Below are 25,413 nucleotides of genomic sequence, written 5' to 3'. Positions count from 1 at the left end.
GTCAGGGTGGAAAGTGGTGGTGACAGCCACAACCACACCAAACCAACAACAACCAAACCAATAATCAAGACCGCCAGGACCGCAGGGCCCAGGCAGGGCCCCGGCAGGCTGGTGTCACGGGGCCCGAGGACAAAACCCTCAGACACACCTTTGCGAGTGCACGCATGTGCCCACACATGTGTTGGGGCCCACGAGAGGCATGGGAGCTCTCTCAAAAACTGGCCTGTTTGGTTTTTTTGCTTTGCTTTGTAAGGTGTTTACTAGAAAATGCAAATTACCTGTGTCACTGTACTACGCCACCAGCCCCACTCAGGGACACACCAGGTACTGGGGTGCAGCTCACTGAGCCAGGTGACACCACTCGGAGGCCTGGCCTGGCAACTGCACCGAAAAGTCTCAGACAGACTGAAACCACTGGGCCCAGTCCACGTACCTCCCCTCGTCTCTTTAGTGAGATTATTGAATGAAAAGGCTGAGCACAGTGTATTACACAGACAAGGAGGGAAACCGGGGCCCTGGGGTAAAGGGAATGACTGGCCAGAGGCAGAAACAGGTGGGTCACCAGTCATTGTGCCTGGCACCCGTGGGCACGGGCCATCCAGGTGCCGGTGAATGCCTGAGGATGCCAAGTGGGGCTGAGCGACACCCACCCAGTCACAGAGGGCTGCGTGGTCTCCATCGCAGGGGCCTCTGAGAGCTGCCAGGGTGGGTGCTGTCCAACACAGCCGCCACGGCCACACGCTCTCTAAGCATCCGGTCCACAACGCTTTAGAGGCTTAGCACAAACAAAAGGTTTTATACTGATGCACATTGGAGCAATACTTCAGAATGTGATGTGAAATAAAATTTTTAAAGTAATTTTACCTTTTGGTAGCCAGGCTCCCAATGGCCCCCTGGTATTCACCCCTTGTCTACCCCCACCCAGGATGGACATGGGGAGGTCTGTGTGACCAGGAATAAGGCAGGAGAAGGGGTATGTTATTTCAAAGATTAGGTCACAGAAGACACGGAGGCTCCCTTCTCGGTCACCAGGAGCGTCACTGTGTTGTGGGAAGCGCCCGTGGGGAGCACCTGAGGCCTCCCGCCCACGGCCGTGGACCCTGCAGCCCCAGCGGAGCCTTCGGGTGAGACAGCAGCCCTGGCTGACAGCTTGGCAGCAGCCTCATGGCAGAGCCGAATCCCACACACCAGCGAAGCTGCTCCCAGACTCCTGACCATCAGAAACCAGGAGATAATACACATTTGCTGCTTAAGCTGCTAGGCTTGGGGTAATTTGTGACACAGCAGTAAATAATACCAACTGGCCTGTTTGGTTTTTTTGCTTTGCTTTGTAAGGTGTTTACTAGAAAATGCAAATTACCTGTGTCACTGTACTACGCCTGCCTATTTCTATCTGGTCCTAAATACAGTGAGAACTTGTCATGTCAGCATAACAACTGGTCTGTCAACTGCAGAACATGACGTCGCTGTCTGTCACTAACACGTTCCTTTCTGATGCATTTCATTTTAAATCTGGGATCAGACTAGATACTTGCAGAGTAAGCACCAAAAAAAGATTCTATGTGAATTTTCCTTATTCCATTGAAATGAAAAGAAATGTCAACAATCTCTTTCCAGTTACAAAAGGTCAGTGGGAAAAACTGAGGAAAGAGAGACAAGTCCAAGGAGGAAATAAAAATGATCAGTGTTAATGTTTTGGAGCTTCTTGGGCTGGTCGTTTCCCTGTTTGTGGACGTGCGTTTGTAGATGAAATGAGGACATAAGCACCCGTTTGAAGCGCACTTCCACGCGGCTTCCACACAGTTCCCGCCACGTGCCACGCCCGCCACACCCGACCCGCCAGAGCCCAGATGCTGGACAAGCAGGCGCCCCTCTGTGGGCACCCGCTGCGCAGCGACGACTGCTGGGAGCGCGGGTCGCCAGCCACGCTGGTCAGCGGTGGGCGTGAGAGGGGCGTGGGGCCTGGGCGGGGCTGCCCCCCCTCACCTTGATGTGCTCGTGCAGCTGGGCCTCATGCTGCCTTGACAGCTGCTCGTGCTGCCGCTGGAACTCCGCGATGAGGAGCTGCCTCTGCAGCTGCTGCTTCTGCTTCAGCGCCAGGAGCTCCTGCTGCAGCTGCTGCTCACGCAGGGCGGGCTCGGCCACGGGCAGCGGGAACTGGTGGTCCAGGCGCAGGTCCATGGGCACGGCCGGTGGGGCCACCTGCAAGGGCAGTGCCGGGGCCACCTCCACTGCGGACAGAGCACAGCACAGAAGAGCCGTCACTGCAGGGCTGGCATCTCCGGCCCTGAGCCACCCCACGCCCTCTACCCAGAGCTCCACAAGCAGCAAGGGGTCCCTGCGTGCTGAAGGACATTTCACGTGTCAGGTGTCCCCTACTGTCCTGCCCAACAGGCTACAGTGCAGGGCTCAGAGGTGCCTCCGGTCACCCCCATGGGGGGAGGGCAGACCAGGACACATTCACACACCCGCCTCCCTGCACCCGCCCTCCCCCAGGGCTCTGCTCTAGCAGGGGACCCAGAGCAGCCCCACTGGCCTCTGACAGCACTTTCGAAAGTCAACAAACAGCAAAGAAGAAAGGGCTCTGGAGAGCTCGACACCAGGCAGCAGAGAGGCAGACTGGCCTGTGCGTCTTTCTCGAAGCCACTGCAGGGCTGTGTGCCCGAAACACAGAACACTGTGTGCCCCAGCAGTGGTCCAGAGCGCTCAGGACGAGGCCTGTTGCCATGGAGAAGTGAGCACCCTCTCGGAAAACATGTTTATGGCCGCAGCCAATAAAGGCCCTGCCCGCCTGCCCGCTGCCCACACACATCCATCAGGACCGGTGCTTCTGGGCTCCACAAAGACGCGGGTTTCCTGCCCGGCACTAATGGGCCGCCCAAGAAAAGCTACAAGCCAATTATTTTGATTAGAAACACAAGCCGAATTAATCCTAATGCTTACAAATCAATACTGAATTACAAGGTGAGAAAAGGAACACAGGAAGAAAGTAAGTTTTAAGTTACAGAAATCACAAAACACTGGACGTGGGTGCGCTGCTACGACAGGTCCACAGCTTGGAAAGTGCACAGGCTCGTGGCCCAGCGGCGCTGGGGGCGCTTCCCAGACACTTGGAGACGCCCCTGGGTCCTGGGAGAGAGCGGTGAGACCCCAGCACAAAGGATCCGTCCCCTCCAGAAAGCTCCCCTCACTTCCTGCTCTGGGCTCATTTCTTCATCAACCGACAAACACCAGACCCAGGGCACTGGGTGGCAAGAGACTGGGTCCTCCTGTGTGTGTTTGGGGGGGGAGTCCAGGCTCAGATGGGAGCCCCAACTCGACAGCCGAGTGCCACCAAGGACCAGTTCCTCACATCAGTGCCATCTCTGCCTGGACCCTCATCACAGACCATGTTATGTCACCCGGGAGTGGCCTCGCTGCACGCCTGGGACCTGACCCCCGGGTCACACACAACCCGGCTCCTCAGGACTTGGGAGCTTCCCAGCCCCACAGCCCATGAATGGAACCGCCCCTCGGGACAGGACGTTTCTGTGGTCTCTGCTGAGGTCGTAGGCTCCACGATGGCCCTTCTGATCAGGCAAGGTCGGGCAGCCCTGGGTTCTAAGGCCCTGAGCCGACACAGTGTAGTGCAGGGGATCCTGCGGACTACGCCAAGTGTCATGTGGGGCGTCCAGCGGGGTCTGTGGGGTCTCTGGTCCCGCTCCCCACATAAGAACGCAGGACACGGTGAGGCCAAAAAGGAACACCCACGGAGCCATAGGTAGGGGAGTCACACCACTATACTCTCGCTGGCAGCTGGGTTGGAGACACAGGAACCAGGAGCAACACAATTCTCAACCCTCACTGCACCGCTTGCAGACTCAGCCACCATCTTCTTGCTAGCTCCCCCTTCTTTTTTTTTTTTGCTACTAGCCTAGCCACGGCAGTTATATTCATGGCTAATGGCTCACTGGTTACAGCTGACGGCCAACTAGCCACAGCTGATGGCCATTTGATCACAGTCGATGGCCATTTACTACCTGAGCCAGCACCTTTCTATGTGAGGCCGAGAGCCTGGAAACTGCTTTTTGGGGCTCTGTCCCCACACACAGTCAGGGGACCCTGCGGTCCCCAGTACCCTGACTAAAATGTGTCATCACAGATGCATTGCATGGTCACGAGGCAGAGCCCAGGAAGCTGCCGACAGCTCTCTGCTCCTTCCCAGACAGGCCCCACGGCCCAGGAAGCAGAGGAAAGGAACAGACCCAGAGGGTGACCAGAAAATTCTTCACATATGGTCATTTTAAGAAACGATCTAACTCTCCTCTCTTTTACGCACTAACAAACCATGGGATAAACACCAGCTGATTGTTGCTCTTCTGGTCCCAAATCAGTGGCGTCCACCCCCAACTTTTTAAATGTATGCATCTACTTTTGTCTAATTGGGTGTCAGGCTTGACACAGTAAGATATTTATATGAGAAAAAGCAACACAAATGGTGTTTTCACGACAGGACCAGGGAACAGTGGTGTCCTCTCCCCGCCCCCCACCCGCATACAAGCTGGTCAAGACTAGATTTTGTTAATTTCTTCTTTTTTGATCACTTCAATTATGAAACAAGAGCCAAGTGGAACCTGTGAACAACAGGTTTTATAAAACCTCAGGCCGTTCCCGGATTGCTTCAGACTTTCTGTCAAGGGATGAAATAGTATGGAGGCGGGAGGAGAGCTCCATACAGAGGAAAGTGACTGCACCTGAAGGAGACTCAGTTCGCGTCTTTCTCTGGGGGCAGGGTCCTGCCTCACCCGTACGATTGTGCTGCGTGACTCCTAAAATCATCATTACTGGGACGGTCGCCAGGTTCTGCCGTTCCCTCTGGGAGCACAGATGTGACCACAAAGTTGTTCTCCGTTAACCTGTTAATGTGCATCGTGACCTGCAATCACAGGTGAGCTACTTAACCACCTTCTCAGGTCAGTCTGCCTGTGCTTTCAAAGCACGCACCTGACTTTGCCGTCCTGGGTCACTCACACACGCTCACTCCGTGATGGATGCAGCCTGAGGACATCTGTGTCCCTGTCCATAGGTGACAGTGGCCTATGCTGTGCTCTCACTCTGCTTGTGCGGTGTTAAGCAGCGCTCTTTCTGCTTCAGTAAATGACCAGAGAATTAACGAAATCATCATACCACCCTGCATTTTATAAAGTGTCACCTCATCGGCCCCTACGGTGGGGGAGGTCAGGTGTGACGCTGGCTTACAGAACGGCCCAGGTGACCTAAGACCCCACATGGCGGCAAGGCCCAGGTGACCTAAGACCCCACACGGCGGCAAGGCCCAGGCGACCTAAGACCCCACACGGCGGCAAGGCCCAGGGGACCTAAGACCCCACACGGCGGCAAGGCCCAGGCGACCTAAGACCCCACATGGCAGCAAGAACCCAGGTGACCTAAGACCCCACATGGCGGCAAGGCCCAGGTGACCTAAGACCCCACCCACGATGCTGAGCTGAAGGCCCGTCCCTACACATGTAGCATATCCTCTCCCTATTTCTAACTTTTTGTACAAATGTCCAGTAGTTAATCTCTTTAAAAACTGAACACAAAACACCTTCTAAGGCAGCCTTTTTGTGAACTTCAACAACCTGAGGGGCCGACTGTGTCACATTCACTTATCGCAGAGGGCAGGGCCCCGTTCCACTCCGTGCTGGCACCGGGGCAGACCCAGGCCAGCAGGCTCGTTGTGGAAACCAGAGCGGGGAGGGCAGTGGGGCTGGCGGAGGCCTGGGGGAGGGCTGCACGGGGCTGCAGCTCTGAGACCAGAGGAGGGCGCAGGCAAGGACCCAGGGTGCGGGTGTCCGAGGGGGTCATGGAAGCGCTGAAGCAGAGGAGAGGCTCAGACCCCCGCAGGCCTGGGCGGGGTGGGGGGGGGGAGGCCGGGCCTCAGACAGAGGGGCTGGCAGTGGGTGCTGGGCTGGAATCAAGAGAAGAGGACAGCGACCTTGGGAGGCAGGGGGACGGTGGGCGGACAGCTCTGCAGGCGGAGGGGCCACACAGGCCTGGTTGGCTGACGGCCCCGGTCAGTGCTGGTGCGGGCAGCCTCTGCATACTGACCACACGCAAGCTGAGGCTCGTCTGAGTCTGCAATCCGGGAGTCTTCTCAGGACCCCCTCCCTGGCAGCTCACGAGTCCCTCCGCAGATGCCAGAGAACCGACGGGCCCCGTGAGGACTGTCCAAGGTGGGGACACCTGCAGGCCAAGCCCTGCTGCCCAGAGCGAACAGGGAGCAGGCGTGAGCGGGCTGCCGGGGTGGGGCCGGGAGCAAGGCGCCTCAGAGGACACCACTGCTGTCCTCACTGCCCTTTTCCTCATCCTGACGGGGCTGTAAGTCCTGCCTCGGTTTACCATTCTGAGACATCACGGAAAACTGCTGCTGCTGCAGAAAGTCAGAAGCAGAGCGAAGGGAATGAAGGCTGCCCGCTCCCTACGTCCGACACACCACAGCCAGCTACTGCCACTTGTTGGCCTCTGAAAACAATGCTGCGTCTCCGGCTGGACAGAAACAAACATGCAGCTGACGTGGGCTGAGGAGACCCACGCAAGGGCTCCCGAGGTGGGCTGCCTTCTCGCTCCCAGGGAGCCGCACACCTGGACGCCAGGTGAGGGCGATGGCAAAGCTGTCCCCAGGCCCCACCCTGCACACCAGCTGCAGGCAGTGTCCCCATTCATTCGTCCCTGGCGAGTGCGTCAAACATGACTTGTACTATTTCTGTATCAACTATTTGGGATGCCATGAGTTCCCCACAGAAGCCGCTGGTGCTTTTGGCCCAAACGCCTTGAAGAAAACAATAAAACCTTCTCTACTTAAAGAATGCAAAAGCCTGTATTCTCATGAATATCTATGTGGAGGAGAAAACCGCTTTTATAGGTTGTGCCTTGAGAAACATGTTAGTACAATTACTCGTGACGTTAGTGAAACACAAAGGCTGCATTCAGAGCTCCGTACGAAGTGGAAGCCTGCGCTGCACGTTCCAAGTTCTCAGTCACAAATAGACAAAATCGGTTAGTGTGTGTGTGTGTGTGTGTGTATGTGTGTGTCTTTTTAATAAATGATCATGAGAAAGGACACTGTCATTTTCCATGACATGGGTTATGTCCTCTTGTCATGCACCATTTCATGCACCAGATAGAAGTGAAATAAAGAGAAGCACTATTCTTTAGACAAACACAACCAAAGCTTAGGGTCTATTCAAGTAAAGAATGACTCATTCAAATCTAGGGAGAAATAATAGATAATTCAAATCTGTAACCACGATTTCCTCTCACTCTGTCTGACATTTTGCCTATGTGTGGGGGGTGGGGGAGAAAGGGAGGAAAAAGAGGAAAAGGAAAATTAGACATGCGTAAGTGATTTTAAAATAGTTTCCTCTTTTACTGTGAAATGCATCACCCGTGCCAAAGAACATGTTTTCGGGTGACAGGAGCGGTACAGTGACGACAGGCGGCCCAGGGCCCGGTGAAGAAAAGCCATCATGCCCTGCGCCCCGCACGGCCACCCCGACATTCCGAGCTCGGTCGGCGGGCCTCACGCTTCCTTCCGGTCACAGCATCCACACGTGTGACCCTGAACGAGTGCTCACTGAACGACGGAGCGGGCAGAGACGCAGTGGACTGAGAGGGTGATGACATGACATCCCAGGAAAAAATGCGATGTCTGGAGTCCAGTCTGCCTTCAGCCTCCAGGACAGCTGACCAGAATGCCTTCTGGGGTGACATCGTGAGTGTCCCCGGGAAACCAAGGGCCCCCCCACTGCAGCATCTGGCAGGGCGGTGACGTGCCCCTGTCCTCAGGTGTGAGCCTCGCAGAACGCAGTGTGGGGAATGAGGCCCTAGGGCGGGAGGAGGGCAGGTCAGCACCTGCCTGCAGGGCCAGAGGGCCAGCCAACCCCACACCTGCCCTGAAACCCGACAGCTCCCGCCGGCCGGACGCTGGTCGGCTCCTTGTTCTCCAGGGCAGTTCCCAGTCTCCATCCTGGACCAGGACACCCGGTTTCCGTGCCCACTCATCCTTCTCACTTCACTCTCATCCTGCGGGAACTCAGGTTCCAGCTGTGTCTTGAAAGGAAGAAAGGGGAGGCCTGCGTGTCTGGAAGCGCATTTACTTTCCACTAGATGTGCCGTCAAGCGGCTGTGCAAGGGGTCCTGGCCCTTCCTTCAGGACCGTGCTCTGCTGGGTCCCAGCACTGCTACCGAGAAGTGTGAAGCCCTCTGGCTCCGTGTGCTTTGTGTGAGACTTGCTTTGTCTCTGGATGTTTGTAAGATCTTTTCTTTGTCCTCAGTGTTCTGAAATTTAAAATTATGCGGCTTGGAGACGATCTTTTTCATCCACTGTGGGACACTCAGCCGACTGTTCATTGTGGCAGCTGGTGTCCTCCAGTTGTGGGGAATCTCCTTGAATTACCTCCTTGATGATTTCCTTTTCTCTATTTCCTCCTTCTGAAACGTCTACTATTTAGGTGGAACATCTCCTGGAACAATCCTCTAATCCTCTTTTTCATTTTCTCCTATTTTCCTTTTCTTTCTCTTATGTTCAACTTCCTACGCTATATCCTTAAGTGCATATCCTAAGCTTTTCGCCAAATATTGCGCCATTTCTGCTATTGTTTTTAACTGACGAATCACAAAGCCACACTCAGAGAACTAGGACTCCTGAATGTTCTTCCCTATTTCTCGGATCACGTACGGTCTCTAGCCTCTGAGGACACTCGTGCTAACTCACCAGGTGGCTTTGTGTGTACAGCCGTTTCTTCCACGTCCAGTTTATTTGCTGCTATTGCCTCAGCTAGAGCCATCGGCAGGCGCCAGGCCACCCGGGCTGTGACCCCGAGAAGAGCGGAGGGAGGCAGGAACCCTAGTGGAAGCCGTGAGCGGGCCTCAGAGCAGACACCTGGCTCGGTGCCCACAGGGCTATCCGCTCAGGTGGGCGCATTTCCCCAAGAGGAGCCTTGCCACCTTGGCACTCAGCGCCCATCACGAATACAGTACGTATGCCCTGCTCTTGTTACAGTCCCCAAGTTCTCAACTTGCTCGTGTGCGCAGGCCAGGGACTCTGGATATATTCTCCAGAGAAAACTCCTTCAGTCAGCCACCACCTGGAGGTGGGGGTGGGGAGGCTCGGTCCCCCCGGGCGGCGGGGCAGGTGGTTACGGGTCCCTTGCGTCTGCCTCTACGCCCCCCTCTCCCTGCGCTGCTGTGGGCAGGGCTGTGGGCTGCCCTCTGCAGGTGGCGGCACCGGTCCCTTGGGTTCGGGCTTCATCAGTGTGACTTAGACACCTGCTTTCCAACTTCCAGACTGTGGCTGGTGTTGTTTATTCTTCTGTTCTCCTCATTTTTGTGAGTTTATGGCCTGTCTCTGGAATATATCTTGTTATACTTTTAGGGACAATTTCAAAAGTACACAATGGCATAGAGAACAGTATAATCGACTCCCATGGATCCATCACCCAGTTCCAACATCTGTCAATTCCTGGTCAACCTCAGTCTTCTGTTTGCCCACCCACTTCCATTTCTTCTCCACTAGACTGAAGCAGACCAGCCATCACAGCATTCTATCCATAAATCCTTCGGTAAGTATCTCTGAAAGAGCCCCTTTCAAAAACAAAACCAAATACCATCAACATGCCCAAGTAAGTTAACGTTTCCATGATAATACCAAAGCCAGAAAGTGTTCCCACTGTTTAGACAGGTTCATACATGGTTTTTAAACTTTATTCAAATCAGGACTCAAATCCACATATTGCAGTTGGCCAATGTCTCTTATATTCCTTTTAATCTAAAGGTACCCTTCCCCGTCTCCCTCACCCCTCACCCTCCAGTTACAGGCTGCAGACTCTGCTCACCTTTCCGTCACCTGCCGTATCTGTGTTCTGCCGACCACAACTGGGGAGCAGACGGGGGGCTCCGGGTCCTGGGGTTTCCTGTGAACTGAGTGGGGTCTGGAGGCCTGGGTGGATTCCGCTTTGATTCCCAGCCAGACCCCCTTCCCCGAAAGGTTCTCACCCCCAGGCAGCTCCTGCGAGCTGCATGACACCCGTGCTGCAGGCAGCTAACAGGGATGGTTCCATCACCCCTCTTCATCTGTGAGCTAGACTATGTCTACACGAGGAAGAACCCCAAACCAACCACCTTGCTCTCTGACAAACAGCTTTTAGAAGAAAGGGCAGGGCACGTGCTGGACTCTTCCTTTATTTGCCAATTGTAAAATAATGAGTTGTGCCCAAGCAGCCCCACAGGAGAGCAGTGAGCAGGTTTTGTGTTGTCCAGATGATAATGACCTGAGTTCACCGCAGTTCTGTACTGACTAACGCTCTGTGGTCCTCCAGACAGAGGGAGCCCCTGGGGCTGGCTCCCGGGTCGGCCTGAAGCCACCAGAGGTTTCTGGGAACAGCCCTCTGCTCCGCTGGGACAGGGTGCTGCGGGCTCTCCTTGCAGTGGTTGATCCCCACGTGGCATCAAACATCCGTCCGAGGAGAACTGGGTCCCCCACTGGGCAGCAGCAGTTAGACACCACAGGCTGGGGCTGGGTGAGCACGGCTTCTGACCTAGTGTCTTAACTGGAATTGTTGTGAATTTCAGGAGGGAGCGAAATTAGATCCACGTGTTCAATCTGCTGACTCGCCGTGGAACTTCGGAAGGCACAACGTATTAAACACATCACTCAAAAGGACTAACAGTCACATCAGGTTTTATTCAAAACACTGATTTATATGCAATATCACTTTCCCCAAAGGTGTTCTTAACTGAATTACAATTGTTCTACGTGTGTGTGTGTGTGTGTGTGTGTGTGTGTGTGTTTAAAGGGGAGATGACATGGAGAAGTCAGAAGTGCTTTTCAATGTAAAGATTTAAAGAATTCTGCCGGGAATGTAACTAACTTAAGTGGCCCCTACCTTGGCCTATATGTAAATGAGCACATGATTTGCATATATCGGTTCTCTTTGCCTCATTTACATGTATAGATGCAATACCAAAGAAATAAGCTTATATTAGCTATTCACTATCATTTAAATTATACTTGAAAATTAAAAAAAAAAGATATGGTGCCTGAAGAGAGTGTTTTGTTTTGTACTGTTTTCAACTAAGATCAAAATGTGAAGAAGTAAATATAACTTATGTAGGCATCTAGATATTGTCTAGGTGACACACCTGGGAAGGTTTCCTCCTGGTGTGGGCAGGGAGACACATGCATCATGCTGTGGTTTGCATGTATTAAATGTCACCCTGACATAACCCTTTCTGTCCTCTGTGCATGCGATGTCCTCGCCCAGCGCTGGAAACCAGGATGGAGCCACACACCGTAGGCCCAGGTTAACCTGTGCTTCTGCCATGCAGACAGGAAGACAGTGGCTCACTCTTCAAAATCAGTGAGAAATCTACTACTATGGCAGGGAGTCTGCTCCACGCCAGAGGCAGGAGAGGAAGTCCTGGCAGGCACACCTGCCACCCACCCACCCCTCCCAACCTCCGCGTCACCACGGGGTCACAGGTCCGGTGGGCTGAGCCTGGCCTGGCTATACCGAGCTACTTCATTTAACATACAAAACACAAAACAAAGGACCCCAAAGGACAGTGACAGTTACCAGCCTAATTCCATGTGACAGGTGGGGAAACTGAAGCACCAAGAGTGAGTACCTTGCCCAAGGCCACACAGCAAATGCAACGGCAAACCCAGAACTGGAACTGGGGGTGGAGAGCCTAGGGGCTTGCCGGTCACCCCGCAGCGGTGGTTTTCAGGCTGGGTGGGGGCCCAGGGAAGCTCTGCTGTGATGAGCGGGGCATCTGTGGGCTCCAGCAGAGCTCGGGGGTCAGGTATCCCGAAACCCTGAGAACCTCTGCCCACAGCTTCCCAATACTGATAGGCCCACCTAACCCCATTTCCCCTGCAGCCTCGCCGGTCTCCCCTGGAATCCCTCGAGTGCCCGGTGGCTCAAAGCTTTCCACGAACAAACTCTGCTTCTGAGGAGCCCTGGGCTGGGGCAGCTGCAGGGCCAGCCCACGTGGCACCGCTCCAGGCTCCAGGCCCGGTCACGGCCCCAGCCCCAGCCAGGACTGGCCTCGCCCCCTGCCCAGCACCAGGAGGATGGGTTTACAAGAGCAGCCCAGCCACACGAGCCTACTGAACAGATACGGAAAGAAAAATTCCCTGACACACTATTTCCACCACTAAAATAAGCTACAATTAACAGCAGGTGTGTGTTTCACTCCCCTGTCTCCGTTCACCTAAGTCAGCTGTCACCTCCACCCAATCACACCACCTCCTCAACATGCAAGCTGTCCAAATGTTTCTCTCCGGAAGGAAGTCTGAGACTCGTGGACACACCAGTAATATGTGGACTGTCAGCCAGTGGACCTGCCACACGAGGGGGACCTGCCACACGAGGGGGACCTCCCACAGCTGCTTAGGGCCCGCCCATGGCCTTGCAGCCGCCCCCAAGGTGCCCTGCCTTCTCTGTTGGCACCAGACAGAACATTCCAGTGGGGAGGGGAGCAAGCAAGCGTGCTCTCCCCGTCCGTGTCCGGGCAAAACAGCATGGGAGCCATTTGAGGTGAGGAGGGGACTCCATGTGGAAACCAGCCCTGTGGTGTCCGGCTCTAGGCTACAGGACGGTTTCCCAAGTAAAGCTACGGAGCAAACGGAGGCCGGAGCCACTGTGACGTCAGCCCATAGGACATGCCGGAGAGACAACTGGTCTCCCCAAACATCCACAGCGTGGGTCAGAGCATGAGGACATGACAGGGCTTCCCACACATGGGTCACCAACAAGACGGGGACAGTGGCAGAGCGAGGGCTCCTGGGCCACTGACCTGGGAGAAGGCGCCTGGCCTCCGTGATCCGAGGGAACGGCAGGGCACCTGCCTGTGGTGGGGCATTGGGCTGATGTGGGAACGCTGGCACGTGGCTTGTGCCATGCGTTTGGCCCAGGGTCCTTCCAGAGACCAGCACGCAGCCTGGACCCGGAGTCATCTGTCATGGGGCCTGTGCCAATGCAGAGAGAAAATCACTCCGGGCATCCGACCGGGCAGAGTGCGTGTCCAGGAGGGGCTGGCGCCTTTCCCATTCCCAAGGGGGCTGAGCTGAGCCCGTCTGCCTCGTGCTCCTGAACCCTGTTCCCCAAAACGTGGGCCAGGAAGCGCTTTTTACGCTGAGGGTGATGAAGACGCCAAGATGAAACCTGGTGGTCAGGATGCCGGAGAGAGTCCCCCAGGAGGGTGCAGGCTGAGCCCTCTGCGTCTGCATGTCTGACAGCTGAAGGCAGAGTCATGGACGAGTGTGAGGAAGGGCAGACAAGCCCCGACCTCATCTAGTCACGGGCAGTAGCTCCGCAGACCCCAGGACAGCAAGCACTGCCCCAGGGCAGCTGAGCCTTCCAGAAGCTTCCATGGGCATCTAGAAGGACAGCCTTCCACGAGCTCCCCACTTCAGAGCTAGGGCAGGGGAGGGGAGAAGAGAAGGTCCTGGCCTGACATCCGGGGTCTGATCAGTAGCACAAAACGCTGAAGCCTGTTCCTTACAGCCCACAGAGCCCAACAGATTCCCAAGCTTGGCAGATTCTACCGTCCCCAGAGCAGGCACAGGGGGCCCACAGGCACAGGGAGGGCCCCCGGCACAGGGAGGGCCCACGGGCACAGGGAGGGCCCCCGGCACAGGCAGGGCCCACGGGCACAGGGAGGGCCCCCGGCACAGGCAGGGCCCACGGGCACAGGGAGGGCCCCCGGCACAGGGAGGGCCCACGGGCACAGGGAGGGTCCACGGGCACAGGGAGGGCCCCCGGCACAGGGAGGGCCCACGGGCACAGGGAGGGCCCCCGGCACAGGCAGGGCCCACGGGCACAGGGAGGGCCCCCGGCACAGGGAGGGCCCACGGGCACAGGGAGGGCCCCCGGCACAGGCAGGGCCCATGGGCACAGGGAGGGCCCCCGGCACAGGCAGGGCCCACGGGCACAGGGAGGGTCCCCGGCACAGGCAGGCAGGGACAGACGGGATGGGGAGAATTTCCCTGTCTGAGGCACATGTTGCACTCACAGGGGTGGGGACGACAGCAGTGGCCGGAGCATGAAGGAGAACAGCACCCCTTTCCTGGAACGGACACTTCCCTTTGTAATAATCAAGTGATTTCTAGGAAAACCAACCATGGGTTCCTACAGGAGCCAAGGATGAAAGCAGGGCTGACCACGCTCAGACTTAGAAAATCCCCATTCTGTACTTTAACCAGGAGTGAGGAGGTGTGACTGGAAAACAGTAGGGATTCCGCTTCAGGGCCCCACGGGAAGGACCAGAAGCCCTGGTTCCCTGTCCTGGAATTACAATCCACATAGTTAGTTTGGTGTTTAGGCTGAAATCCAGGTTAACTGAAACAGACCTGGGGTTTCATAAATGAGCAGACTGGGCTGGCACGTCCCTGCACCGTATTCCTTAAAGGCATGTGTTTACTGACGGGCGCACATGGGCACAGACGTGGGGTGGAAGAGAAAAGACGGAGCCCCACCCACCCTCTTCATCAGCTACCGTGTTTCCCCCAAAATAAGACCTAGTCGGACCATCAGCTCTAATGTGTCTTTTGGAGCAAAAATTAATATAAGACCCGGTATATTATATTATATATTATATCATACCCAGTCTTATATTATATTAAAATAAGACCAGGTCCTATGTTAATTTTTGCTCCAAAAGACGCATTAGAGATGAGGGTCCGGCTAGGCCTTATTTTCGGGGAAACACGGTATGACCTGCCAGGGCGGCTTCACAACCAGATCCACACGTCAGCTCCAGGCCCAGGAGCCAAGCTAAACCCTGGAAGGAGCAGCCCACCTCCAAGCTAAGGCCACCTTGGACAGGCCCCCCTCCACCCCACCCCCATTCAACACAGAGTGGGGGGAGGCACCCACCTGCCCGGCCCCCCCGCCTTGGCCCAGCCTCCTGAACTCACAGGGAAGGGGTCCCTCGGTTCTGACAGACATGGAACCTCAGGTGACGGAGGAGGCCCCAGAGACAGTCCAGAGTTACAAGGCACCGAGGAATGAGATTCCACTGACGGGTGGAGGGGGGACAAAGCCCGGCTTCCTGCCCTCAGGCCTGGGTCTGAGTGCACGGCAGCTGCTGGCCACTTTAGGTCAGCTCCCCACCCCCCTTCTCTCCCTGTGTGAAAGAAATAAAAAGCTCTTTGTAGCCCAGGAGAATGAAGGGAACGGAATGAAGACAAAGGAGCAGAAGCTTGGCGATCAGAAGGTTTCTGTATAAATTAGAAGTGCCCGTCCGATGACGCCTGGGCTCCCCTCCTTTCTCACCCGCCCGCCAGCAGGCCCCAGCTGACTGCTGAGATACCCCCTCTTCCTGCCCGTCTCCCGTCATCTACAGTGATGAGTCAGCAACCCTGTGGCCGCAACCAGCCAGGGAGGGTCAAAGCCCGCGCTCTGACCTCTGCAGAGGCAGTGTTTGAAGACAGGTGGCTGGAAATGTTCCAGAACTGGAGGTGGAAGACATGACTCTGCAGACACACAAAGCACAACCACGCAGGAGAAAACAGACAACAAATGAAGACAATCTCAGGGTGAACGGGCTCAGCAGACACGGGCATGTCGGCGTGGCTGCCCCACGAGGGACATGCGGGCACAGACAGGAAACAGTGCGCGCTGAGCGCGAAGAGAAGACACGGTGAGGCTAGAACTGCGTACGCAGGGAAACGTCCTCCCAGAACGACGGCAGAATACACACGGGAGTCAGACACGTGCCAGATCCAACACCCCCTACGAGCCTTCAGTTAAGGGGAGGCCCTAGAGTGTCTGAGACGCAGGAAGAAAGGGGGGCAGAGGAACGGACGAGTATGCGCACAGCCCCAAAACACCCGAGCAAGACAAGAACAATGACGACACCTAGCTGTGCGGTTCCAGTGCAGCCAACGGAAACACCTGAGAAGAGGCCAGTTGGGAGGGGGGGTGTGGGGGATGGGCAGACACCCTCCCACTTTAAACACTGAAGTGCCTGTAGTAACGCTTCACGCCTCACAGAGAAACAGAAACAGAGCATGTTGCTCCCAGAGCAGAGTGAGGAAGTAGGGCAAGTTCAACCAAAAAGAATCCTGAGAAAAACCCGGCTGCTAAGCACACACAGTGGGTGCCTCTCGATGAAACGCTCACTGCGTGGGTCAGGTCTTCCAGCAACATGCACACGGGGCCTCATCAGACCTCCAGATGAAGCTGCCAACATACAGGAGACAGGCATTCCAGTGACAAGACAGGGACGAAATCAAGCAAAATGTAGAGCATGGGAAACTATGGGATAAACCATCCAGTATCTTTAGATGAACCTCAAGGGTCAAAAAACACACAAACAAACAAAAGGTCGGGAAGATCATCCTACAGGTTAACTATAGGCTTAGGAGACATACTAACCACCATGTATGAATGTTAACTGGACCCCGAGCCAAACAATAAACTAAAAAATATATGCAGGGGAAAGTCCGTGTATCACTTAAGTTGGCCCTTCACATCCGAGGATCCCGCCTGTGGTTAAAAAAGAAGCGTATCATTTGTCCGTATGGAAGAACGAACCCAAAAGCAGCCACGGGGCTCTGAAGAAGGTTACACGTCCTCTGCAGACACCTGAGCAGAGTATTTAAAGTTTGCGTTCATGGAAAGATGGAATTCACCCCTATTCACACCACAGGCCAAAGTTAATTCCACAGGGATTAAGACAAATGTAACCGACAACATTAAAAAACCTTCAGAGGAGACTACTGGAAAATATGCTCATCACCTGGGAAATAAAAACTCAAGATGCAAAAAGCCCTTACCACAAGAGACAAAAGATCAGTTCGACTGCATTTACATTACAGATTTCTGCTCAGCAGACCTATTGCAAAGTGGAAGACTGCTGGCGGAGAAGACGGTCAACGCTGCGTAGGCCTGACAGAGTCCTTGTATCTGTAACGTGTAAGTGACTGCTGTAAAGAGCCCTCTCGGAGGCAGAAAAATGGCTAACCTGCTGGCCCACACTACCACCCAAGGAAAGCCAGTCAGACCACAGACGTCTGAGTCTACACCCACTGCGCGCCGACGTTACCACGCGTGGGAGGCTCTGCGCAGTCAGTGCCGGAAGCCTCAGCAGTGGAAATGAGAATGGCCTGGGAAAGCAGTGGCTTTCTCTCGTAAAGCTGGCACGTGGTTCTAGGACCCAGCAGTTCCCCTCCCCCCAGGTGCACCCACACCTGCGACGTTCCTGCACATGCGTACAGAACGTGCAAGAATCATCATTAAAGCAGGGCTGACTGGGAACTGCCCCAACAGCCATGGACACAAGGACAGATGAGCTGTGGCGTGTTAGGAGCGTGTGATTATGTGTAGCAGTGAAAATAAATGAGTTCCAGCTACACAGAAACCTTGAGTGACTCTCAGGAACAATGCTGGGGAAACACTGCAGAAGCGCATCAGTAAACACCACGTTCACAAGCTCAGAAAACAGCACTAAACTGCATGCTGGTTGAGGAACCAGATGTCGATGGCAAAACTTGCTTTTGAATGAAAGCAAGTCCAAGACAAAGTTGAGAACAGGGTTTGTGTTAACGGTGAGGGGTTGACCAGCACTGCTAGGCCTATGAGCAAAAAGGCTCGGAGCCCCCGGGGAGACCAGGCCCCAAAATCCACGCAGGGCAATGTCTCATTCCACTGCTCACCAAACAGGACTCATCTGGGGTTGGTTACAGGGTCCTCTGATAATAAAGGAAACATTCTACCTCCCCGATTCTTAGAACAGTGCCCACAACACAGCCAACAAGAAAAACTCTGACACGGGGTCACCCAGGGGTGCAGCCCTGGAAGGGGCTGGAGGGGTGCCCGACCCTCCCCAGGGGAGACCAGCCGTGCCCGTGGCACCCTGCAAGGAGAAACAAGGAAAGGTGGCATTCCGTGGCCTGGTGCACGGACCCATCACTGAGCCTTACAGCACACGCACAAATGCTTAAGGCCACTTACGTTCAGACATGTCGCCAAAAGGGGACAGACACCGGCTTGCAGACCCTTTTGTCCATTTCCTGAAAGGTGAGATGCAGGAACCTTAAATGCCCCCTTCCTGGAAGGCAGATGCTACTGCACCACGGAGCCACCAACTTTAATCACCTAAAGCCACGAAAACTCAAACGTCATTAAGTTCCAGTTGAAGTTGATCTATTCAAAATGAATTTTAAATGACAATTTCCCACAGGAGGAAACACAGTGTTCCTTCCATCTTAATTTTTAATCATACAAACACAGAATGGTGCCCTCACAGTCCACAATTCTAGAAAGCTGGAGATAACTGAGGGACGCTGTCCCTTTCCCAGCCAGCCCTTGCTGCTTCTCCAGTGCCCAAACGTCCCACTTCTAAGAGTGTGGGTCCCCAGGATGGTCCAGGTGCCCCCATAACCACCTGACTGTTAAATGAGGATGAAGAAGTCAATAGAGCTGAGCTTTACCTTGCGATAAAAGACACTTGAATGATATCTGCATTTGAAAACACCATCTTCCTGTTACTTTGTTTAACTTGAATGAGGCATCACCAGCCAACCAGGGGAGACCCCAAATCTTGGGGCTTTGTCTGAAGGGAGGGCTGTGGTCTCCAACCCCAACTATTCAGCAGCGAAAGAGCTGCAAAAGCAGCTTTGAATCCGGGGCTGGGACTCCTCCCACTTTGGTTCATTGAGCTGCCAGACATTCTTAAGCCATCTGACACATTCTCCAGAATCAGGCATCTAAAAATACCATGGAGGACTTGTGTAGCTGCTCGTGCCTCTTCTTTAATCACAAGCAAACAACACCCCAAAACAAACCAAAGTCAGAGGAACAGCCCCCCGCCCCGGCCTAATATTTTATAAACAATCATCTCACTGAGGACAGGGCCATCTGATGAAGCCTCCTGTCCAAACGGACAACCCTCTGGCAGAGACTTAGAACTGCTCCCACAGGGATCGGAAAACATGGGGAGGAGTTTCTGCGCCGAGAAGATTTTAATATTGAAGCCCAGTAACAGGTGTTTTCAAGAAGAGATGGGCAGAGGTGTTGTGACCTGGGACGTTTTGCATTTCTGGAGTATTATTAGGGGTCCAATGAATCTTTAACGCAAACTACAAGTCCCAGCATGGCCGGTCTTTGCCCCCCACCGCCTTCAGGCTGAGCAAGAAGGGGCAGGGAGGGTGTTCACACCTGACACTGAAGGAGCCGCTTGTTGGAAAGAACGCAGCTGATGCTACTCTCTGCGTCCCCCCACACACTCCACTCTAAGGGCCGTGAAACAAGGACACAAACCTTCCCCAAAGCAGGATCACGCATGGAGACAACACATCTACCAAGTGTAGGATCTTGAGGTGGGGAGATTCTCCTGGATGACCTGGGTGGGCCCGTGGGACCACAGGGGTCCTTACGAGAGGGCAGCCGGAGGGTCAGAGTCAGACGCAGATGGCAGACTGACACGACGGCGGGCTTTGAAGACGGAGGGCTAGGAGCCAAGGCGAGCGTGGCCCTAGCAGCGGGAGACAGCTGGAAACAGACTTTCCCCTGGAGCCTCCAGGAGGAACACAGACCTGCCGAAGCCCTGATCTTAGCTCCCAAGTGGACTTCTGGCCTCAAGGACTAAAGTAGTGTCTGCTGCATAAGCAACCAAGTTTGTGGGAACTTGTAACCTGCGGTGGCCACAGAAAATTGCTGTGCAGGTGACTGTTGACACTTCCTGTCTCTGTGACCTCAGGCAGATTTGTCTGCTTCTCTGCTCCTTGCCACCTCTGTCCAATGGGGGTTAGCAGGTGCTCAGTGGTGTGACCTGTCCTACTCGCCTCGTGGTTCTCCTAATTATCTGCTTTGTGTCGCCTCCCCGACTAGACCACGCTCCTGGAGGGCAGGGCTTGTTGAGCGGTCCGTGCACACCCCGGAGAGGCGCTAGGAGGAGGCTCAGTACCATCGAGGCAGCCAGCACTCAGGTGGCGAGTCCGTCTGTGCGAGCAGTGCTGCCGCCGGTGTCAGTAAGCACGCCAGTGCTGGGCGGTGGCCCAGGCCACCTTCACAGCTGAACAAACGCCACCCGCTGTGAATGTGTGGGTCGTAGATGGCCGCCAGCTGTAACCAGTTAGCCACTGGCCACTGATATAAGTGCTGTGGCTCCGCTGGCAAGCCTGGATTGCGGCTCGTGTGGCTCCTGCTTCCTGTGTCTCCAACCCAGCCGCCAGCGAGAATATAGTGGTGTGACTCCCCTATCCATGGCTCCGTGGGTGTTCCTTTTCGGCCTCACCACGTCCTGTGTTCCTGTGCGGGGAGCGGGACCAGAGACCCCGCATGACAACCACACATCCAGCTTTCACGCGTCTCATCTAGTAACATCCATGTGTTTTAATCTCCTGGAATAAAATACCCCAACTTTCACCTGATAGAAGATGGAAAAGTGAGTGATGCAGTTTTTAAAACAGACTTTTCTGGTTAATATTATGAATTAAAAAATAACTATAGATTCAGTGGACTGCAGTACAGAGAGGTCCCAGGACCCTTCGACCGGCTGTCCCTCCAGCTGTTTCCATGTGACACTGTGGGGCACACAGCACCTCCCAACTAAACAACAGCTATGTCCGCACGGCGACACTGCAGGACGCTTCCAAGGTATGAGAAACTCCAAAACCGCGTTTTTCAGCCAAAGCTGCATGCTGGTGGAGAGCAGTGTGCTGGTGGAGAGCCGTCTTTATACCACCCACCCCAATTGGTCTGCCTCTCCTGGGGCACAGTTTTTCAACAAGTCCTAGTCCTATCGAATGGCAAGTTGAAATTACTGCAGTTATCATGGACTTTTAAGAACAAAACTTTTCTTAACAGATCACATAGATGGCTTTTTAAATCAGAGCATTGAGCTGTAGACACAATGCAGAGAGCTTTACTCAAAAGTGTGCTCCAACTCTGACCCTACAGAGAAGAGTCACTGACACACAGTGTGTGTCTCCACGTGCCACCTCGGGGGGCTCCGAGGACCGCCTGCACGGGCAGGGGAGGACGCCACCGTGCCACAGCTCTGCAGGTCAGGAGCCCAGGCATCGTGTCACTCGGCTACCCTGGCTTTCAGGATGGCCCATGAGGCCACTGCCGTGGGATCCCGTGTGCATGAGTCCCTGTGCGCCGGCTGTACCTGCCAGGGCTCCATCTGCACTCCTATCTGTGTAACTGAGTGAGGAAGCAAGCGTTAGATCCCACCCAGCCCTCACCCCCAGCCCCCATTTCAGAACTATCCTTAAAGCTCTTTAGAAAATCCTTTTCCTGTTTCTAATTTGTTCTGTATCCTCCAAGAAGAAAAACTGTCTTTTGGAAATATTTTCAAGCTTAAATTGAGCAAGAGCTGTAATAAAAACCTGGCATGCAGTGGGGAACTTGGCTTTGAAGAAGTGCACAGATGTAGTTCCCAGAAACTATAAATAGAACTGGGCTGTACCCCACGACAAACGGCGGAATGGCTTTAAGATCTCACATATAAATGTGGCTTCTAAAGACGAACCTCACCTCCAGGAACAAGTGGCAGGCAGAGCAATCCACCTGAGACGCTGCTATCCTGATTCTATAAACAAGGTATTACAGGACAAGAACTCAAATTTTATGCAATTACAACACAAAGGCCATAAAATAGAAATAACAACAACAACAAGAAAACCTAATGTGTTACCACTGAGCTCTTGTTAAGACCTTTGCTTCTCTTCCCTCCTTTCGTCCTCAAAACCCCACGAAATGCTCCCAGTGGTGACTGGATCCCACAGATGGGAAACCCCGACTGGGGAGGTGCTGGCCGCCTGCCCAAGTCACTCAGCCGCAAGTGCTGACACCTGGATCAAATCGGGTCACACCCCCTGGCCCCCATTACCTGCCCACACCTGGGCTCTGGCTGTGCTCACACCTGTACGTTACCGTCTGAAAGCCATTTTGATTGCCCGAAACTCAGTGGATAAAAATACATTATCTGAAAATCAAAAATAGTTCCAGTGGTCTGAGAAAGCCACAAATCTCCTCTGCAATTGTCCTTGCCATGTCAGTTACATAAGGTCAAGTTTACATAATACAAAGAGCATATTTCAGAATTTCCTTCTTAGCAACCTCCAAACGTTTGGTTATGTATTTTACCTAACAGCTGGGTTGCAGTAGGAACCAATATTACTTAATAATAACAGTTGAAATAATATTTAAAAATAGGTGTTTCTTCCACTTGGAGAGGGAAGAAGAGAGGGCAGCAAAGAGGCCAGCCTGAGCAGGGCTGCCTTTGTCGGGGTGACGGGTCTCTTCCAGCGCAGGGTGGGTGGGGTGGGGGCTGTGCCCGTGGGCAGCAGCGAGCATTCCACCTGGGCTTTCCGGGGACAGGCTCACCCTAGCTGGACCACACACACGTCCAGAGGAGGAATGCAAAGAAACCCAGCTTCTTTCCAGCATTTGTGGATCATGGAGGGTCGGGTGGGGGAAACCCACCAGGCACTTGGAAATGTGGGACTTGAGTGTGTGTTGCTGGGGGGTGGAGAACACCCAGACACTTGCAAAAATTCAGCCGCTTAATGTCCATGTAACCAGGGTGAGGTTCCTTTGCCTCTTGCAGCCTCTCCAGGAGAACGCAAGGCCAGGGAACAAAGTGCTGGAGGAATCACGGCCGGGCCGCGGAGGAATGAGCGCCGGGCCGCGGGAGGAATGAGCGCCGGCCCACTGTATGGGGATGGCCATCACTACCGGGATTCTCGGCGATGCAGGGCGGCGATGCTGGGCTCCCCGAATGAAGGTGTGGGGGCCCTGCTCCTGCAGCTCAACACAGTCACTCTCATTGCAAAGCAGAGATAACTCCTGTCAGGCAGGGTCTCTGGTCCCACTCCCCACACAAGAACGCAGGACATGGTGAGGCCAAAAGGAACACCCACGGAGCCATGGACGGGGGAGTCACACCACTATCGTCTCGCTGGCAGCTGGGTTGGAGACACAGGAAGCAGGAGCCACACGATCCACAACCCGCCGTCCACTTCTCTGCCAACCAACCTACCAACAACCCCCTTGCCAGCGTAGCCACGACAGTTATATCAGTGGCTAATGGCTCACTGGTTACAGCTCATGGCCAACTAGTCACAGCTGATGGCCATCTACTACCCAAGCCAGCACCTTTCCGCGTGAGGCCGAGAGCCTGGAAAGTGCTCTCTGGGACTCTGTCCCCACACTCCAACCCTACAATCTACATGACAAGCGTCTTCCATGAGGGGCCCTGTATCAGGAACCCAACTCATGAGAAAAAGTTTCAGTCCAGTTCAAGTAACGTCCCAGGGGTTGTCCCTCGATGTCCACCTACTTTTTGGGCTCGGCCAGGGTTCTCAGGGTGGAAAAGGCGCTGGAAAAGAAGTGGCTCGCAGCCAAGGTGCTTGTATATTCTCCATGGTGCCTGGTCGAGACACAGGAAGTAAACATCCATCTGCACCCCAACAAAGGGTCTTCCTGCACTGGTCTTGACAGCGGCCGGGCGAGACACAGGAAGCAAACATCTGCCAGTTCCACTACATGGTGGTACGTTCCCAAGCAAACAGTCAAGCGGTCCATCAAATCAGGGATGGAAGGCAATTCCCCATAGTCCACAGTCATTTGCCAGGGCTGTGCGTTAGCCTCACAGTGTGTGCCCTCTCCGCAGGGCGAGGGCTCCAAGTCCTCCTCAACCCGGGGGTAAGGGACGACCTCAACCTCACCCACATCCTCCACCAAGGACCCAGCAGGTGTTTCCTCCTGAGACTACAAGTCCCGCATCTGGGCTGCCTCAGCAAGCACTGCCCAACCCCCACGGCTGCAACGACCTTTGCTTTCTCCGGCCTATGCTGGTTGGGGAACCGCCCACATCTTCCCACCCCTCCATGGGGGTTCAATTCCTGAGAACGGTGGCCACTGGGCACCACACACTGTGTAGGGGCCACATGTCCTCCTACCCAGAGTCAGACATCGTTCTTACCTGGCCGGAAGGAACCCTGCTCACTGCCCCAGGCATTCGATTGGGTGGAGGCCCCGGTGTAAGACGTCCACAACCCTCAGAGCCCACGGCAGCTGCAGACCACCAAAAAGCAGGCGATGCCTGCTATAGCCACCAGGGCGGCGTGCCATCCGGAGGCTTGAGAACCACCCATTCACCGAGGGGTCACGTTTCTCCCAGGCAGATCGCGTTTCCTGCTCCTGGCACCGCTCCTCACGGGCTTCTGAGACTGAATGTTCATACGCACAAACTGCTCCACTGCCCTTCGGAGAGCTTTGGCCGGCACTGTACCCTGCTCGCTGCGCCATGTGTCGTGCAAGGTCTCTGGTCCCGCTCCCCGCACAAGAACGCAGGATATGGTGAGGCCAAAAAGGAACACCCACGGAGCCATGGACAGGGCGTTGTTGGTGGGTTGGTTGGTGGAGAAGCAGACAGCAGCAGACTGTGGCTCCTGCTTCCTGTGTCTCCAACCCAGCCGCCAGCGAGACTATAGTGGTATGCCTCCCCTATGGCCCCGTGGGGGTTTCTTTTTGGCCTCACCATGTCTTGTGCACAGAGCAGAGACTGAGACACTCCTGAGAAACAGAGACACTCCACAAAGTAGTATGATTTGGTCAAAAACGCACTGGTAAGTCTAGGTAAACACCGTCTGTAGAAAAGAATCACAAACAATGTGTGCATCGCAGGCGTGGCCTGGAGGTCCCGTCCCTCGGCAGACGCCATTTCCAGCCCATCTTTGTGCCACTGACTCCCAACCTGCAGCCCCCAGCCTCAGCCCCCGCCCAGCGGGGCTCATGTTCACAGCTGCTGACCCAATACCTCCAATGGGGCGTGACTTTCCAACAGTCACCTGTCCGACCCCAGCCCTCGTCTCGGCCAAGGTCACTTCACCCGTGCTCCCCACCACAACCCATGGCACCCGGGCACCCAGCTGCTCTGTGCCCGCCTCCTGCCGTCGTTCCCCGAGGGGTTCCATCCCAGCCCCCACCCCACGTCCTCCGTAAACGCATCCAACATGGCTCGAATCGCAGTGATTTTCACCACACCCCGTGTGTCCACCCTGCCGGAGCCCGCGGGCCAGTACCAGATTCTGTGCTGCACAAGGTTGGGGGCGGGTCACTGTACCCGGAAGCGCCAGCACCCGGCTCCCCACTCGCCCAAAGGCGAAGCCTCATTGCTCACGGTGGCCTCACATCCCTCTGTGACCTGCAGGAGCCCAGTGCAGCATTTCCAGCCACGCGGCCAGTACACCTGTGTCGCCTCAGGCCTCTGCACTGGCCGCTCTGGGCCCTGCCAGTCCTCCAGACCTGCTGTCCCTTCTCCACTAGCTCGTGTCACCTCCACCAGGCCTGCCCAGCCCTGACCCCACCTCTCTCCTGCTGCACTCACTGTGCGTATTCAGTGTCCTCT

At 54.9% G+C, this 25,413-nt stretch overlaps 1 protein-coding gene and 1 long non-coding RNA gene across 10 annotated transcripts in view; one reads left to right on the top strand and one right to left on the bottom strand.

Moving 5' to 3' along the window:
• The window catches only part of HDAC4 (histone deacetylase 4), a 273,484-nt gene that overhangs the window by 105,785 nt on the left and 142,286 nt on the right, over positions 1-25,413 (bottom strand). For all 9 annotated transcript variants that reach the window (XM_033112069.1, XM_033112072.1, XM_033112071.1 and 6 more), the window contains one exon: positions 1,987-2,231. In XM_033112069.1, coding sequence (XP_032967960.1) covers positions 1,987-2,231 — 245 coding nt within the window. The remainder of the gene's footprint in view (positions 1-1,986; positions 2,232-25,413) is intronic.
• On the top strand, positions 8,886-10,719 carry LOC117025829 (uncharacterized). The gene is made up of 3 exons (XR_004423661.1): positions 8,886-9,017; positions 9,416-9,602; positions 10,612-10,719. It is a non-coding gene; the product is annotated as an uncharacterized LOC117025829 (long non-coding RNA).

Source organism: Rhinolophus ferrumequinum, chromosome 8, assembly GCF_004115265.2.
Source record: "Rhinolophus ferrumequinum isolate MPI-CBG mRhiFer1 chromosome 8, mRhiFer1_v1.p, whole genome shotgun sequence".
NCBI classification, from domain to species: Eukaryota; Metazoa; Chordata; class Mammalia; order Chiroptera; family Rhinolophidae; genus Rhinolophus; species Rhinolophus ferrumequinum.
The sequence above is the reverse complement of the archived record's forward strand: the minus strand, read 5'-3'. Positions and strand labels throughout refer to the sequence as shown.